The 19,032-nt window shown below is 37.8% G+C and overlaps 2 protein-coding genes across 3 annotated transcripts in view; one reads left to right on the top strand and one right to left on the bottom strand.

The window, feature by feature from the left end:
* LOC307145649 (uncharacterized protein) overlaps positions 1–19,032 on the bottom strand; it is a 296,817-nt gene that overhangs the window by 125,457 nt on the left and 152,328 nt on the right. The gene's annotated exons all lie outside the window — the stretch shown is intronic.
* Positions 15,928–19,032, top strand: part of LOC307145655 (uncharacterized protein) — a 126,731-nt gene continuing 123,626 nt past the window's right edge. The window contains exons 1-3 of one of the 2 annotated variants that reach the window (XM_079849021.1): positions 15,928–16,069; positions 16,315–16,467; positions 18,839–18,988. In XM_079849021.1, the coding sequence (XP_079705147.1) occupies positions 15,958–16,069; positions 16,315–16,467; positions 18,839–18,988 (415 nt within the window). In that variant the 5' untranslated portion in view covers positions 15,928–15,957. The remainder of the gene's footprint in view (positions 16,070–16,314; positions 16,468–18,838; positions 18,989–19,032) is intronic. The other variant, XM_079849022.1, reaches the window with a different exon arrangement.

Raw genomic sequence — 19,032 nt, 5'->3', positions numbered from 1 at the left:
AATGTAGCATCATGCGTCTTTACATTTTCCATCTGTTTTAAGAACGATCAGTTGAACCCATATCTCAAAAGACCTAAAACAAGCTTTCGTAGACTTGTTATACATATCAAAGTCCGTTTAATTGTGTACAAAATCTTTGTTAATACGCGATAGTATCTGTCAGTAAATCACTCTTAAATGGCGGGACATTTTGAAACACTGTCTGGAAGCTGAAAACTCTTCTCTTAAAAAATATCCTCGGTTTTAATTATAGTAACCACGTTTTTGGTGGATTTTTATTACCATTTTTAATAACCACAGTTATACTACAAATACAAATAGGCCTACCATGTTCTTTCTTTTTTTTTCTTTGTAGTTAAACCCTTTAATTTCCGTAAAGGTTAACATGGCTATCTCAAGACTGGTAAGAAAACGAATTCAGTAAATACTGTACTTGTTGATGATACAGGAAAGCACATGAGACTAGAATATGAACACAACATGATAAATTGCATATTCTGGCTGCATCTGCTTGCCAACACATAGCTATAGAATGCATTATGTGCATATATTAGGCTTATAAAATAAAAGTTGATAGAATGTTTGTGTTCTGATGAAGAAATTAACGTATCTACATTTTGGATGACCTGGGGTCATCATAGTAGCCTTTTTCATAGGATACTTTTGATCATTGGTTATGAAAATTGCATTGATCCAGATGAACAGACAGTTAAGTTACACTAACGTTAGGTGTCTCGTCTCAGCTCAAAACTTCACTGTTATTAGCCTTTCCTGCTCAGCTTCCAGATCATAGTCAGGTTTTGCATTGTCTCAGTGGAACACATTCTTACATGTGTAAATGTAATACTGAGTTGTTAATTTTTTTTTGGTGATTTCAGGTCAAGTGGAAAGCATAATGATCATGGCAAACAAGGTATGGGAAGAAGTAATTTAAAATATTGTAATGGCCGAGTCTTCTGATTCCATATGATTGCACTAAAAGTGGCAGAAAATGTAATTTGTTTTATACTGTATTTTCCCATATGAATATTCATTTGATCCTTGTGAGGCCACTGGAGCTGCACAAGGTTTGTTTTTACTACAGTAAAACCACGATTGTGTTAGATTCCACTAATATTTTTTTTGTTTTTTGTTTTTTTTTTGTAGCGTAACTAGGCTCTGTCATTTAGAAACATGGCTTTTCCTATCACTTAATGACACATATCTCTACCTTTCATTCCAGCCAGAGGAACTGACGGTTGCTGCTCGCATCTCAGCCTACCTGATGGAAAATTCTTGCTGGATGAATGACCTTCACCTTCAACTCAACCTTGCCAAGACAGAACTGCTTATGGTTTCAGCCAAACCATCCTTGCTGTGTGATCCTGCTGATTTGCCTTCTACAACATCAGAAAGATCCAGCCCTTCCTATCGGAGCCACACAACTCCTTGTCTAAGCTCTTGTTCTATCCAGACTGGACTATTGTAATGCTCTCCTGGCAGCTCTTCCAGCATCAGTCAAACCTCTGCAACTGATCCAGATGCTGCAGCAAGACCTAAACTCACTGCTTCAGATCTGTGTGTCTCCAGAAGCTTGTGTTCTGCAAGTGAACGGCGCCTTGTGGTGCCATCATCCCAAAGAGACACAAAATCACTTTCACTGACCTTTACCTGGACTGTTCCCTGCTGGTGGAATGACCTGCCCAACTCAACACATTTTCAAGAAACTGCTAAAGATCCATCTTTTCATAAACACTTGACCCAATAATACTAAATCTTTGTTTTAATAAAAAAAAAAAAAAAAAAAAAAAAAAAATTGTGCACTGTGCTACACTAACTGGGACTTGTCACTGCACTTGTTGCTTCTATTGTTCTCTTAATTTTAAGTCACTTTGGATAAAATGTAATTGTAAATGTTTAAAATAAGTTATATTAGAGTATAAAGGTATACAGCAATTGTCTTTTAATGTGGATATTTTTACATGTTCTAAATTATATACTAAGCTTGTATTTCCTATCATTCACGTATCTTGATGTTCAGTGTTTGTTTAATGAGTAATACTGTAAATGTGCAGGTATTCCGTACTTATACGTTTAGTTAATTTAACAGAAATTGACTACATTTGCTATTATTAAGTACTTAAATAGAGATTGGTCAAAGTTGTGAAACGATCTGCAAAAATTAAAACTGTAAATATACAAACTTTGTATTTGAATTTATGTACTTATTGCATTTTTATACATAACTTATTAGTTATTTTACACAGAAAAACTATATATTAAAAGATAATTACTGTAGATAGACAGAGCATTATTATAAAAGAACTTTATGTATGCCTAGGTAGCATAGGTTACTATGATACCCTAACTGACAAAAATGCCGAAAATAAGGCAAAAGGACAATCCAGTGGTGATTTAAGCGGAATCGTAACACATCCGGCACAGATCCGGTAGGCGGAATCGTTTCACGCACCCGTTACGCGTCTGTAACGGGATGATCAGGCGGTGCTGGATCGGCGCTGGCACATATCCGCAACAACCCCTAAAAACAGACCAGAAACGGCTTTGGCCCGATGTGCGTTTGGACTCAGGAACGAGTCTGTGAGGCGGATGCGGTACAGACCCGGCTCTATCGTTTTGCGGTTGCGGCCCTGTTCCGTTACAGCGTCCAGTGGCTATCTGGGTAGGCTTTACCGTGCTGATGGCTTACACCCAAGCAGATTCGGATCGGATCTTCTGTCAGATAACATCTCCAAAATGTTAAATACCTTTTGAATAGTAACCAAAAGTCCAAATCATAGTCTCTGCTGCACCAATTTAACTGATATAAATACTAGTGTTGAACATTGCATAGAAACTGTGTTTATTCCTCGTTTAGTGAGATCAAATAATAAATCTACTGCAGGATCTAGAAAAAATCTAATTGTTATTAAACCAGAAAATGTTGCTATTAGTAATCAAAAACAATTTCTAAAGTTAGGTCTTCTAAACATTAGATCACTCACACCTAAGGCAGTTATTGTAAATGAAATAGTCACAGATAATAGCTTCGATGTACTTTGCCTTACTGAAACCTGGCTTAAACCAAATGATTATTTCGATCTAAATGAGTCTACTCCATCAGGATACTCCTATAAGCATGAGCCCCGTCTGATTGGTCGCGGCGGCGGTGTTGCAACAATCTATAGAGATATTCTCAATGTTACTCAGAAAATGGGCTATAAGTTTATTTCGTTTGAAGTACTTGTACTAAATGTTACGCTCTTAGATGTTCGAAAAACATCCCTATTATCTCTAGCCTTGGCTACCGTATATAGACCGCCTGGGCCTTACGCTGATTTCCTAAAAGAGTTTGCAGATTTTCTCTCAGACCTATTAGTTAATTTTGATAAAGCATTAATTGTTGGAGACTTTAATATCCACGTAGATAATTCAAATGATGCGTTAGGGGCTGCGTTTACAGATTTATTAAACTCCTTTGGGGTCAAGCAAAACGTCACCGGACCAACTCATCGTTTTAATCATACACTCGATTTAATTATATCACATGGAACCGATCCAACCGATATAGATATCATTCCACAAAGTGACGATGTCACTGACCATTATATGGTAACTTGCATATTACGTACTCCTGTAATATATCATGCTGCGCCGCGTTATCGATTAGGCAGAACAATCCTTCCATCCACCATAGATAATTTTTCAAATTGCTTATCTGATCTGTCTCAGCTGCTCAGTGAACCCAAACAAACAGATGAACTTGAGGAATTAACTAGCACTATGAGCACCATTCTCTCTGGAACATTGGATATTGTTGCACCCATTAGATTAAAAAAGGTCAGAGAGAAAAGTAAAGCACCATGGTACAACAATACTACGCATGTTCTAAAGAGAGAAACCCGTAATTTAGAGCGTAAATGGAAAAAAAACTAACTTAGAGGTCTTTAGAATCGCATGGAAAGACAGTATGTCACGTTACAAAAAGGCCCTAAAAGCGGCCAGGGCTGAGCATCTCCGCAAACTAATAGAAAACAACCAAAACAATCCTAGGTTCTTATTTAACACCGTGGCTAGACTAACAAATAAACAGATGTCTCCTGAACAAAATATTCCGTTACAGTTTAGTAGTAATGATTTCATAAAGTTCTTCACTGAGAAAATAAAAAACATCAGAACCACAATTGTAAACGTTCAATCCTCAATCGCGCCTTATAATTCAGCCTCAAATATCACCCCGCAAGAACAATTACAGTGCTTTACAACTATAGAACAAAAAGAGTTAAATAAACTTATCACTTCATCTAAAACAACAACATGTTTATTAGATCCTATACCAACTAAACTACTGAAAGAAGTGTTACCTGTAGTGGAAGAGCCTCTCCTCAATATTATTAACTCATCTTTATCTTTAGGTCAGGTTCCAAGAACATTTAAACTGGCAGTTATAAAACCTCTCATTAAGAAACCACAATTAGATCCACATAATCTAGCAAATTATAGACCCATTTCAAATCTACCTTTTATGTCTAAAATACTAGAAAAAGTTGTGTCCGCCCAACTGGGCTCTTTCTTGCATGAAAATGACATCTATGAAAAGTTTCAGTCAGGATTCAGGCCGCATCATAGCACTGAAACTGCGCTCGTTAAAATCACAAATGATTTACTTTTAGCTTCTGACCAAGGCTGTATCTCAATATTAGTTTTACTTGATCTTAGTGCTGCGTTCGATACTATAGATCACACAATACTCTTAGATCGACTACAAAATTTTACTGGTGTTCAAGGACAAGCATTAAGCTGGTTTAGATCGTATTTATCTGACCGCTACCATTTTGTTTATTTACATGGAGAAAAATCGATCATAACTCCAGTAAACTATGGAGTGCCGCAGGGATCGGTGTTAGGCCCTCTGTTATTTTCAATATATATGCTGCCACTTGGAAATATTATAAGGAAACATGGAATTAGTTTCCATTGTTATGCTGATGACACTCAAATCTATATTTCATCACGGCCAGATGAAAACGCTAAATTATCCAAATTGACAGAGTGTGTTAAAGATATAAAAGATTGGATGACGCGCAATTTTTTTTTATTAAATCCAGACAAGACAGAGGTACTAATCATTGGTTCAAAAAACCACCCACAAAACCTCTCACAATACAACTTTAACATAGTAGGATGTCCTGTTACTTTATCCTCTACAGTAAAAGACCTGGGTGTTATATTAGACTGCAACCTGTCTTTTGAAAATCATATTTCATATGTTACAAGAACAGCCTTTTTCCACCTTAGAAACATTGCTAAGCTACGTAACATGCTATCAGTTTCTGACGCAGAAAAGTTAGTTCATGCATTCATGACCTTGAGACTAGATTACTGTAATGCTTTATTAGCTGGTTGTCCTGCAACCTCAATAAACAAGATACAGTTAGTCCAAAATTCCGCCGCTAGAGTTCTAACTAGATCAAGAAAATATGATCATATAACACCAATTTTATCATCACTACATTGGTTACCTATAAAGTTCCGTATTAATTACAAGGTATTGCTACTGACTTATAAAGCCCTAAACGGCTTAGCTCCAGTCTATTTAACCGATCTTCTATTGCCCTATAATCCATCGCGCTCTTTAAGGTCACTAAATTCGAGGCTTTTGGTCATACCTAGGATATCCAGATCCACCAAAGGAGGGAGAGCATTTTCACATTTAGCTCCAAAACTCTTCCTGATACTGTTCGTTTCTCAGACTCGCTCTCCCAGTTTAAAACTAGATTAAAGACGCATCTCTTCAGCCAGGCATTCATATAATACTTTTAATCTTATAGTTAAATCCGACCTCTAGTTCATAAACGCCAGAGGAGAACTGGCCCCCGACTGAGCCTGGGTTCTCCCAAGGTTTTTTTTTTTCTCCATTGGGTCACCTGATGGAGTTTTTCGGTTCCTTGCCACTGTTGCCTTTGGCTTGCTCAGTTGGGGATATTTGGGGATATTTAATTTAATTAATCAATCAACGATACTATTGATCAGCATTACCAAACGTGGACGTTCCACTAGAAACAAACATTGATGTATTGTTTTAATTTAATACTGTGAAGCTGCTTTGATACAACCTATGTTGTGAAAAGCGCTATATAAATAAACTTGACTTGACTTGACTCAGTTTAATGTGTAAGAATGTGTCGACATAGAGGAAGGGTGGCAGAGTGAGTTGAGTAGGGCTGCTGCGTGCTGCTGTTATTTTTGCAAACTTGTATTATCTAGCGCTAGCTTGCTAGCTAGCTTAACTCAATTCCAATGTGTCACTTAGGGCCGTTACATAGTCAACACGAGCAACGCGAGCGACGCGCTCCCGTAGAGTCATAGCACTGTGAACGCCCGTCTATTTCGCTTCAAAAGCTCGCTTTCGCTTTGGACGCGCGAATGGATTAAAAATGTTCAAGCGTCGAACTAGACGCGAATTTGACGCTCTATTCGCGTTTGGTGTAAACGCAGCATAATAACAGGCTGCGATGTCAAGATTGCAATGCTGGAATGTGTGTGTCAGAGAGAGAGAGGCGTGGGCGCGATCGAACAGTGGAAACAAAAAACAAAAAAAAAACTTACTCCGTCATTTTGTTCAGGACATCGTTAAACTTATATTTATGTAAAACACAACATTGTGCAGTTGCCAAACTGTAACCTACAACTGTCACCCAAAATCACACACACACACACACACACACACACACACACACACTTAGATGTATAAGTTCGCATAATTTTTCCTCTTCGCCCGCCATTGTATTCAAACCTTCTTCTGTAAACATAATATAGGCTACTTGAATTAATGTACACTATTTGCATACCCCACCGACAACGCATAATAATAAATTGAATATTTCACTTAAAATGCAATGGTTTACCTAAATAAATTATCGCCTAAATGACAAATTAGGCTGTGTCTTTCTGTCATTTGCACTACATCCCTGTCTCATGTTAAGGTCCCTAACCCCTCACATAATCATGACACATCGCATTCGCACATTATCTAAGCACCCATCTCAATAACATGGATTATCAATAAGACATTATTAGTGTCCATAAGGAAGTTCAATCCATTGTTTATGGCCCGACGAGCCGCGGGAAAACCGCTACTCTGAGTGACGTGGTGCGTGAGTTTTAAAATAGTAGTTTTTGACAATCAAGTGCCACCCCAAATAAAAGACTGGCCCAAGCTGGCACACTGTGACTCCACATTGCTTTGAGCACATCATTCTGCACCCGCGATGCGCATAAGCGCTCTGTTTTGAAGTGTTTCATATTATCATGTTTTTTCCTATATTTTTTATACTTAGCCTGCACAATACATTTAAAATAAGCATAATTTAATTGTATATTATATTGTATGCACTAAAGCTGGTGAAAACCTATCTCAGGTCCACAATGTCAGATGACAGATTAAGCAATTTAGGTGTTCTAAGTATTGAGTCAAGGAGGGCAAAGGCCTTAAATCTAGATGAATTTGCTGATCTTTTTGCAAAAAAAAACACAAAAATCGTAGAATACAGTTAATGTGACTGATTCTGAATATGTAATGCAAATGTAAAAAATATAATGGAAATGCAAATACATTGTTGAATGATTGTAAACATGGTATTTTGCCTGTTAATGCCTACAGTGCAGTGCAGAAAATGATATGACAATAATAAGGTCTAAATGTAACTGGCCCCTCTAACAGTACAACTGGCCCCAGCTTGGCCCCCCAGTTGAAATGGTCTAGAACCGCCACTGCATGAATACTCTCCAAAACGAACATTTAGACATAATATTGTGTGTATTTGTCCATTCAGACACGAAAGAGAGCTCAATTCTGTACTTGCGCGCTGTATAGGTGTCTGTGAATGGCTGCACGCTTCGGGTCGGGTGTGTGCGCACAGAAAACCGTACTGAATAGAGCTCTTTTTTGCGTTGTCACTCTTATTCAGATCTACTACATGTCTGCTCTACTCATTCTCTCAGACGTTTACATGTTTAACGTTTTATGAGACATGCAGCGCATGCCAACCCGTGTGCCGCTGGGTAGATCAGCACGTCACAGTACAAATGTGCGCATCTACCACAAATGCAGGACATCAGACTGGATCGCTTCCCAAATCTTCACTATCTAACAACTTCGTCTCGTTTTTATTCGTTGACGAAAATGTCAATAGATTTGCGTCATAGTTTTTGTCATTCAAAACTAGTTTTTATTTAGTTATCGTCTCGTTTCGTCGTTGACGAAAATAATGACGAAAATTATTCGTCAACAAAATTAACACTGGTCTACAGAAGTTCTTTTTGAAAATTAAAAGGTTTAGATGTTGATGATTTATTGAAAATAATATATTTTCAGTCACCATTATGGTGGTCAGTGTTTGCTATAGTAAAATAAAACTACAGTGGGGAGAACAAGTATTTGATACACTGCTGATTTTGCAGGTTTTCCCACTTACAAAGCATGTAGAAGTCTGTAATTTTTATCATAGTGTAGCGGCACGAGGATGGGATAGAATGATTTTAAGCATAAATGATCTCTGCTAACAACTACGCCACCCTGGAATCTTGCCAGGGACAATAAAATAGTTTGTTATTTAAGGAAACACAGGTTCGTCCACAGTAAGGCGGCAGGAGACGTGGGTACAAAAATATAAATTTGTTTTATTAAAGATAAATAATCAATATAAAATGCACAAACATCAACAGCACTCAATGTAGACAATTTTGTGGTTCCACAAGCACACATGGAGCGACCTGAGTCAGCAGGACAGGAGCCGAGGCAGAGCAGTGGATAAGGGCACATAAGGCCTCCACGACAAGTCACCTTTTCCGTACGCCTGTGCATATGAAGAGTTCAGATGCAAAAGCCTCTAAGTGCCATCTGAAATTTTCTTCTTGAATGATCATTTTTATCAAGCTTGTATATTTAAGTTCAGTAATTTCACTTAAATAGCAATGAAAATGACCTATTAATTGTCATTTAAGTGAAACTACTGAACTTAAATCTACGAGCTTGATAAAAATGATCATTCAAGAAGAAAATTTCAGATGGCACTTAGAGGCTTTTGCATCTGAACTCTTCATATACACTCACACCAGTACACACACACACCACTCAGCACACCACACTCGTGAGGGAGACCACCACCAACAATCCGCCCCTGCTTTGTGCACTCAGCTCCTGGAACAGAAATGTCACTGTTGAAACGCACTCAGAATTGTCACTGTTGAAACGCACTCAGAATTGTCACTGTTGAAACGCACTCAGAATTGTCACTGTTGAAACGCACTCAGAATTGTCACTGTTGAAACGCACTCAGAATTGTCACTGTTGAAACGCACTCAGAATTGTCACTGTTGAAACGCACTCAGAATTGTCACTGTTGAAACGCACTCAGAATTGTCACTGTTGAAACGCACTCAGAATTGTCACTGTTGAAACGCACTCAGAATTGTCACTGTTGAAACACACTCAGAATTGTCACTGTTGAAACACACTCAGAATTGTCACTGTTGAAACACACTCAGAACTGTCACTGTTGAAACACACTCAGAACTGTCACTGTTGAAACACACTCAGAACTGTCACTCCAAGAGACAGAAATTGGAGTAGAGATGTTCAGTTTCACGTTAAACATATTACAAAATTCGAGTCAAAATACAAAATAAAAACTAATACAAATGAAAAGAAAACTTTCCTGGTGTCACAAGACACAGAGACAACCCCGAAATAAAGGGCTCACATGGAGGCACACACACTAAAATAAACACAAAGGACAGTGTTTTCAGTCCTTTGTCCACAGCGGATCAAAGCAACAGCAAAAGCAGCAAAGCAGCAGAGCAGCAGAGCAGCAAAGCAGCAAAGCAACAGCAAAAGCAGCAAAGCAGCAACGCCTCCAGAAGTAGTCCCACGCAGTCAACCGCACAGAAACTAATCGGTGGTGCAGATGCGACCTGTTGGTCCGTACTACATCTATAAATTTACAAATAAACAATCAGACAAACTCTGTGATTTAACTGCTAACAATTAATAAAAGCTGTTTCTCTCAACAGATTGCCATTTAACGTAGGCGCAAATTTAAAACTACATACCTTTTAGGTGCGATCTCTGGGGACTAACTCAGTCAGGCAGACAACATGCATGTGGGCTCATCCCATCTATCAGGTGAACAGCGTGCGCGTCGGCAATAACTAAGCATTCCGGACATGAAGTATAAACAACCATACTCTGACCATCAAGAGTACAACCTCAGCCGAATGCCAGCCGCGAAATCTTGCATGTCGCCCTGGAAATAAGCTAATGTTAGCTACAGTATGCCATTGATCGGCCAGCTCACAACACCCAACATACCTGAATGACGACACGGGAAGGGGCGGTGCCTCATGGCACCATACACTCTAACCAGCTTTTTTATATGCGCTACTACAGCTCACTGATAGGACGAGCTCAAATGAATTAATCAGCCACCTGCAGGCAGGATATATCTCATTAGACCTGCCACAATAGGTACTCTTCAACTGTGAGTGACGGAATCTAAAACAAAAATCCAGAAAATCACATTGTATGATCTTTAAGTAATTAATTTGCATTTTATTGCATGACATAAGTATTTGATACATCAGAAAAGCATAACTTAATATTTGGTACAGAAACCTTTGTTTGCAATTACAGAGATCATACGTTTCCTGTAGTTCTTGACCAGGTTTGCACACACTGCAGCAGGGATTTCGGCCCACTCCTCCATACAGACCTTCTCCAGATCCTTCAGGTTTCGGGGCTGTCGCTGGGCAATATGGACTTTCAGCTCCCGCCAAAGATTTTCTATTGGGTTCAGGTTTGGAGACTGGCTAGGCCACTCCAGGACCTTGAGATGCTTCTTACGGAGTCACTCCTTAGTTGCCCTGGCTGTGTGTTTCGGGTCGTTGTCATGCTGGAAGACCCAGCCACGACCCAAAACAGCTGTTTTCTATGTGAATATATAGTTAAGTGTAATTTATTCCTGTGATCAAAGCTGAATTTTCAGCATCATTACTCCAGTCTTTAGTGTCACATGATCCCTCAGAAATCATTCTAATATGATGATTTGATGCTCAAGAAACATTTATGATTATTATCAATGTTGAAAACGTTTTTTTTTATTTTTTTATTTCATGATGCTACACTGTAAAAAAAAAAAAAAACCATCCCCAAGTCAAAAATTTCTAGTGACTGATCACATCTAAATTTTTCAATTAGTCTGACATATTATTTCTCATTGAGCCAATGTTAACAGACTATTGCAACAAGAATTGCACTTGGGACCAGTCACTAGAAAATTTTGACTTGGAGAGGTTAGAAATTTTTTACAGTGTATGATGAATAGAAAGTTCAAAAGAACAGCATTTATCTGAAATGGAAAGCTTTTGTAACATTAAACACTACCCTTCAAAAGTTTGGGGTCAGTAAGAATTTTAATTTTATTTTTTGGGGAAAGAAATAAAATAAATAAATACTTTTATTCATCAAGGATGTTCTTTTGAACTTTCTATTCATCAAAGAATTTTGAAAAAAAAATTGTACACAACTTGAAATTGAAATTAATAATTGAAATAATAATGAATGGTTTTTTTTAGCATAAAATCAGCATATTAGAATGATTTCTGAAGGATCATGTGACACTGAAGACTGGAGTAATGATGTTGAAAATTCAGCTTTCATCTGAGGAATAAATTACATTTTAAAATATATTAAAATAGAAAACAGTCATTTTAAATTGTCATAATATTTCACAATAATACTTTACAATTTGTTTGTTTTTTATCAAATAAATGCAGCCTTGGTGAGCAGAAGAGATTTATTTTAAAAACATAAAAAATCTTACCGATCTAAAACTTTTGACCAGTAGTGATCAACAAATAAGGAAACGTCAAAAAACTTTCTTTCTTTCTTTCTTTTCTTTCTTTCTTTCTTTCTTTCTTTCTTTCTTTCTTTCTTTCTTTCTTTCTTTCTTTCTTTCTTTCTTTCTTTCTTTCTTTCTTTCTTTCTTTCTTTCTTTCTTTCTTTCTTTCAAAATTCCTTAGGGGGAAAACTGCCCTCTAAAACTCCATGCACAAATGAGGGGTTTCCATTTAGTTTACTTTAGGGAAAATTATCATTTCGCAAGAGATTAGTTTCAGATTTGGGATTGAATGTAGTGCCCAAACTGGTCTACCCACACACTGTCATAAAAGACTGTCCGGTGGGATTGTATTGGATATAATCTAGATCAAACTATTGTGTATAGGAAAAGTATTATACTTCTTTGAGGCCATTGAAAACTAGTTTGTGTATTCTGTTAGAAAAAAAAACCCCGTTTGGCATCATATTCATATAGCCTAGAGCTCTCCCGATTGGCATCATAGCTGAGCTTGTGTTGTATCAGAACTCTCATGACCTCATTGGAACTTTTTAAAACATGCGGGTGTGTTCTATTGTTCTCCAAAACAGATCATCCCGCCCCAAACTCACGCCATTGGTTGAGCGCTAACTTAAATACTCTCTCGTCCTGAGACAAGTATGATTATCTAGCAGTTCATTGTATGATCGTAATTGGAGAGGATGACAGCTCGAGTGTATTGCGCTGTGTTATTGTGTCTGTCTGGATGCTTGAGCACAACAGAAGCTGCTCTAGGAACCACAGGTGAGATCCATGTTCTTTTATTTCATTACGCAGCCTGAAGAAATGCATGAGCAATAGTTCAGGTGACCAGTGAAAGATGAACTTTGTAAATATATAAATTGTATTATCTGAGTCAGTCAATATAAGACTTTTAGGCTATATTGAAAGGGTTGACGCCTGTTTCACACTGTGCAGTGCGTATGCGGTGCCTATTTTCCCCGTACCCATATGTTAACAGCTTTCACACTGCATGCGGATGTGGTCCGGTGTTGTGCCCAATTTCAACTCCCTGAAAATTATTACCGGGGGGCAGAATTTGGCACAACACCTGTTGCGTTTACAGCAGTGCAGCGACCGTTTCCGCACCGAGTCTATTTTTGCTGTGCTGCACGCGCTGAATTAGGGTGCTTTCACATCTGTATTTCCGTTCATTTGGTCCGGACCAAGGGCAAAAAATGATACTTTGTAGCATTTTTAAGGCGTTTTGGTTCCTTTTCACACCACACTGATCGCTGGTCCGAATCAGTTTATGAGTTGATAAAACGAACCAAAATGTAGTCACGTGACAATATCCACAACTCGGAACGCATTTCCATAAGCACTTTGTTCGTTTGGTCAGAATTAACGGTGGAAATCCGGCAAACAACACGCCGCTGTTTACTATGGAGAGGCGACTGCGTGGGCTGATTGTATCCTTCATAGTTTATTATATAGTTTGTCTACACCACTTTAGACAAACAATAATATTTGAGAATGAACCGAGGATGCGGCTCGAAAATAATGTTAATAATAATTTCTATAAGGCTCCGCACCTCCTCATAACTCCAAGTTTGTCCGCGAGCTGCAAAATGTCAACAATCATTTCTCCTCATGCTATAATGCACAGCGCAGCTGACTACGGCAACTGGCTTAGTCCAAAAATGCGCAGTTCTTTGGCAGTTGGTTCTGTTCGAAGTCGGATCACGTTCTCACCACAAACGAACCGCTCCAGAGTTCGTTTCAAAGCGTACCGAGACCACCTCTTCCAGGAGGTACGCTTGTTTGGTCCACTTTTGGTGCGTACCCGAGTACGATTGCTGCATTCACACCTGCCCAAACGACGGAACCGCACCAATGGGGGAAACGAACTCTAGTGCGATTCAACCGAAATGAGGCAGGTGTGAAAGCACCCTTAAAGTAAGCGCATGCTCATAGTCAAAATGAACACGAATTGACATGAAAATGTAGTATCTCACCAACTGTACTATACTCACCAAGTTAGTGCGCGTGCACATGAAGGGGAGTGTGTGGACTATAGTGGGGCAGCGATGTCATCAAGATGATTAAAAATACCCATTTAGTTCCTGTTTTTATATTCACAACATAAGCAAATGAGAGTTATCACACAAGCAAGAGTGCCGGTAATTGCCATACACATTGTCTTTGTATTCTGATTGAATTTGATTCAAATTAAGAAATGAGACCTGAGACTAAGAGAACACAGATATGACAGAGTAAAAAATACTGTTCATCTTTGCCTTAATTGCTCAGTGTTATTTCATGGTTTTGATCTTCTCTCAACTCCGAGCACATCCAGTATTTTATTGTTTTAATTTTATATCACTGCTAACCTTGCGCTAGGCATGGCATGTTAAAGGAGAACATTTTTTGTAAATTTGGAGTGCTGTCAGTACAGAGAACAACGACAAAAATCGGTGTTGCCTACATCGTGTTATCCTCTTTTTAAGACATACCTGTATTTACATCCTGTTTTTGGCTGAAGTCCACAGTAGTCGATTGTCGAGTTCGGGCGCATGATCCTACGTACTAAACCTATGCGCGTGAACTCGACAATCGATTACTGTGGACTGCGACTGAAAACAGGATGTAAATACAGGTATGAGCGCTGGCTGAAATAACATCATTTTTATTAATATCTTTCACATCTACTGCAGTCAGATTCACCGTGTTCACTCTGAAGGAATCACTCACATGGCTGGGCACTTGTAATGACACATCAAGGATGTTAAGAGGCTAAAAGCAGGTTTAAAACTTGCCCCATTGAAGTCAACAGGGTGCAAATTTTAAAAAGAGGATAACACGGTGTAGGCAACATCGATTTTTGTCGTTGTTCTCTGTATTGACAGCACTCCAAATTTACAAAAAAATGAGCTCAATGTTAAAATTGACCGGAGTTATCCTTTAATGCATTAATTGTTCTAGGAACTTCAAAGCATATCTACTTTTTTGTGTATTTTGTGATCCATAATGATGTTCTAGTTGAGATCATTTGTAGCGTAGCTAGGACCCAAACATATACTCAAGCCCAGGGGCCCTTGCCCTGATTATAACCTGCTCTTCTGTAGCGGCCGGTCATTCTCCGGGAAGCTGGTGCTCGTGGAAGCCAGTCAATCCAGACTTCTCTGGAAGGTGTGTGTGTGTGTTGTGTGTGTGTTGTGTGTGAGAGTGAGAGTGAGTGTGTGAGTGAGTGTGTGAGTGACGATAATATAGAGGTCTTTCAAAAGGAACGCACACAAAAAAAAATTGGTGTACAAGCCGTTTTAGATCAAAAATTGCCGCATTACATGTCCATATCACTTTGCCAAATGATTTCAGTTATTTCAAAGGTCCTTACAGCCTACAACAGCAAAATAAACAAAAACCCCAGTGAAAAAGACATTCAGCATTCAGTGATTTGGCTTCTCTGTCATGTGTTTGTATAACAGTAAAGCCAGGAGAGTGTCCAAGCACAAAATATGAAGCAGCAAAGTGTGCCCTGATACGTTTCGTGTCGTGTGCCAATGACAGCGACTGTGCCAACAATGAGAAATGCTGCAACAATGGATGTGGACTTCAGTGTATGGCTCCAGATACAGGTATTATATTATATTATATTATATTATATTATATTATATTATATTATATTATATTATATTATATTATATTATATTATATTATATTATATTATATTATGTGCGGTCAATCAATATTTCAAATATTTGTTTAATGGCATCTTTTTATGAAAGAATGCATCACTGATACCAATACTGCTCCTGATGTCTCTATGAAATAGATTTTTTTTTTTTCCTTAATTTTAGTCATTAATTATTGGCATTCAGCATTACAGTGTAATTGAAAACTATCAATTTTAACATTTATTAGGCTTTAAAACATATAACTAATATAATTTAAGTGAACTTAAAACAATCTTCACAAAAACTCATATTAACTGTCACATTTACCTGTGCTCTTCAATAAATCAGGGCTATTTTTTTTTCGTTGTCTTGTGTCTGTATAACAGCAAAGCCAGGAGTGTCCAATCACAAACGATGGAACAATAATGTGTGTAAGGCAGGATGATGAGTTGTGTGCCAGTGACAGTGAGTGTCCCGACAATCAGAAATGCTGCAGCACTATATGTAATGGACTTGACTGTATGGCTCCAGTTACAGGTATGATATTTTATTTAATTATAGGCATTCAGCATTACAGTATAATTGAAAGCTATCAATTTTAAAAATGTATTAGGCTTTAAAAAAAAAAACTTATAATTTAAGTGAACTTAAAACAGTCTTCATAAAAACTCGTAATAAATGTCACTTCACATGTGGTCTTCAATATATCAGGGTTTTGTTCTTTTTTTTTTTTTCTTTTTTTTTACATTTCTTTTTTTCTCTGTCATGTGTCTGTATAACAGTAAAGCCAGGAGTGTGTCCAAGAACAAACTATGAAGAAGTAAGGTGTAAGAAGAAGGGTGAAGAGTTGTGTGCCAATGACAGTGAGTGTCCCAAAGAGGAGAAATGCTGCCGCACTAGGTGTGATGGACTTGACTGTATGGCTCCAGTTACAGGTATTATATTATATTATATTATATTATATTATATTATATTATATTATATTATATTATATTATATTATATATTGTATTATATAACGGTTAGTTTCAGTCCTTGATTCTGATTGGTCAATAGCTGTGTTTTATTCACGATAAAACACGGCTATGACCGCTTCACCCAACGGTTCTATGTATTACTACACAACACCCCTAGCAACCACTCTTAGCAACTTAAACACAGAGCTGTTAAAGGAGAACTCCGGTCAATTGTAACATTGAGCTCATTTTTTTTGTAAATTTGGAGTGCTGTCAGTACAGAGAAACGACAATCACATGCCCAGCCATGTGAGTGATTCCTTCAGAGTCAACACGCGGTGAATCTGACTGCAGTAGATGTGAAAGATATGAATAAAAGTGATGTTATTTCAGCCAGCGCACATACCTGTATTTACATCCTGTTTTCGGTCGACAGTAGTCGATTTTCGAGTTCACGCGCGTGATCATAGGTAACTAAACCTATGCGCGTGAACTCGAAAATCAACTACTGTCGACCGAAAACAGGATGTAAATACAGGTATGTGCGCTGGCTGAAATAACATCACTTTTATTCATATCTTGCACATCTACTGCAGTCAGATTCACCGTGTTCACTCTGAAGGAATCACTCACATGGTTGGGCACTTGTAATGACACATCAAGGATGTTAAGAGGCTAAAAGCAGGTTTAAAACTTGCCCCATTGAAGTCAACAGGGTGCAAATTTTAAAAAGAGGATAACAAGGTGTAGGCAACATCGATTTTTGTCGTTCTCTGTACTGACAGCACTCCAAATTTACAAAAAAATGAGTTCAATGTTAAAATTGACCGGAGTTCTCCTTTAAACACGCATTCAGCGTGAGACTATTGACACCTTTCACACCACGCTCTCATGCCACACATCCATTTTCTCACGCAGAGATAAATCGCCAAGCAAAGAGGACACAGAGACCGACAGACAAGACAGAGCAGGTTACTTACAATAGGAAACTAATTCTCAGCTCTCAGATTCTGTTAATTTTATTACGAAATTCAGACAATAAATACCGTTTTGGCGCTCTTAAATGTGACATCGCTGTAGCACCTCAGTTCAAGCGGCACGTGAACAGATCATCTCTCTTTACTACTAGTTAATAGTAAATAAACTATAATAGGTAGGTTGACAGATACAGTACAACTTATCGAAATGTAAATGCATCATACATGCTATCGATTAATCAGTGTTTTTCAACTGCGGAAAGAGGTCAATAAAAGGCAGCTGGAGAACAATGTCACACATTTACCTCAGGAAAGCCATTTAATGACCATAGCATGTTAGTTGGCTATAAAATTATTATTTTATAATATATTTAGTATTAGTAGCCTATAAATGAGTATTTTGCTAAATATGTGCACTATATTACATATTTATTATATATCTACATATTACATATATCATTAAAATATTATAAAGTTATTATAATAAAAACCGCATTATATTTAATTTGAGTTGTTATTTTTAGCCTTTAATAATACCAGCTGACAGAGCTCTCTGTAGCCTGTTTACAGCATTATGTGAGAATTTCTTTCTTGAGAAAAATTAACAAGTATCTACTGCACTATTTATCCAAATGAATCGATATTGAATCAAGATCGGAATCAAACCACAAGAATTGAATTGAATTGAAATTGTAAAAATTGTTTCAAGCAATAATAAAAGCAGTAGCCAGTCATTGCACCATGCACATCGATCGTAACATGTTGTCACTAAACTTAATAAAATTATGTTTAGTTAGGCTACCAAATGTTTTGACATCACAATAGCCTACACTTATTGCTATGATCTTTTTTTTTTTTTTTTTTTTTTTACGTCTAATAATAACTTTAAATACTTTATTAGTTTACATTTATATGATTTCAAGTTCACCACGGGGCTGTTGAATGCTTGAATCTGATTTAACATGTTTGTGTAAGAAAACAAAATCACAAAAAAAGTATAATGAACCAAAGTCCGGATTTGGGCCCCCCTAGCATCCTGGGCCCATATGCCTGACATAGCCTACTCTGCACCCCATAGACCAGCCCAACCCCCCCACTATAACGGCACCCCTGACTACAGGGCTGTTGAATGCTGGAATCTGATTGGTTGCCGAAGATTCTAAGGAGTGCAATTATTTTCAGGGAAACACACGGCTAAAGTAGTTCCAGGCAGGTCTTGACCGCATTATGTACATGTCCATATTACTTGGCCAAATGATTTCAGTTATTTCAAAGGTCCTTACAGCCTACAACTGCAAAAGAACCAAAAACCCCAGTGAAAAATTCATCCAGCATTCAGTGATATGGCTTCTCTGTCATTTGTCTGTATAACAGTAAAGCCAGGAGTCTGTCCAAGGAGAAAATATAAACCAGAAATATGTGCCCAGATACGTTTCGCGTCATGTGCCGATGACCGTGAGTGTCCCAAGAATGAGAAATGCTGCAACAATGGATGTGGACTTCAGTGTATGGATCCAGTTACAGGTATTATTATATTATAATATATTATATTCAACGTCAGGTGTCAG

The sequence above is a fragment of the Squalius cephalus genome, assembly GCF_949319135.1.
Source record: "Squalius cephalus genome assembly, chromosome: 18".
Taxonomy (NCBI): domain Eukaryota; kingdom Metazoa; phylum Chordata; class Actinopteri; order Cypriniformes; family Leuciscidae; genus Squalius; species Squalius cephalus.
Note: the sequence above shows the minus strand (reverse complement) of the source record. Positions and strands in the feature narration are given on the sequence as shown.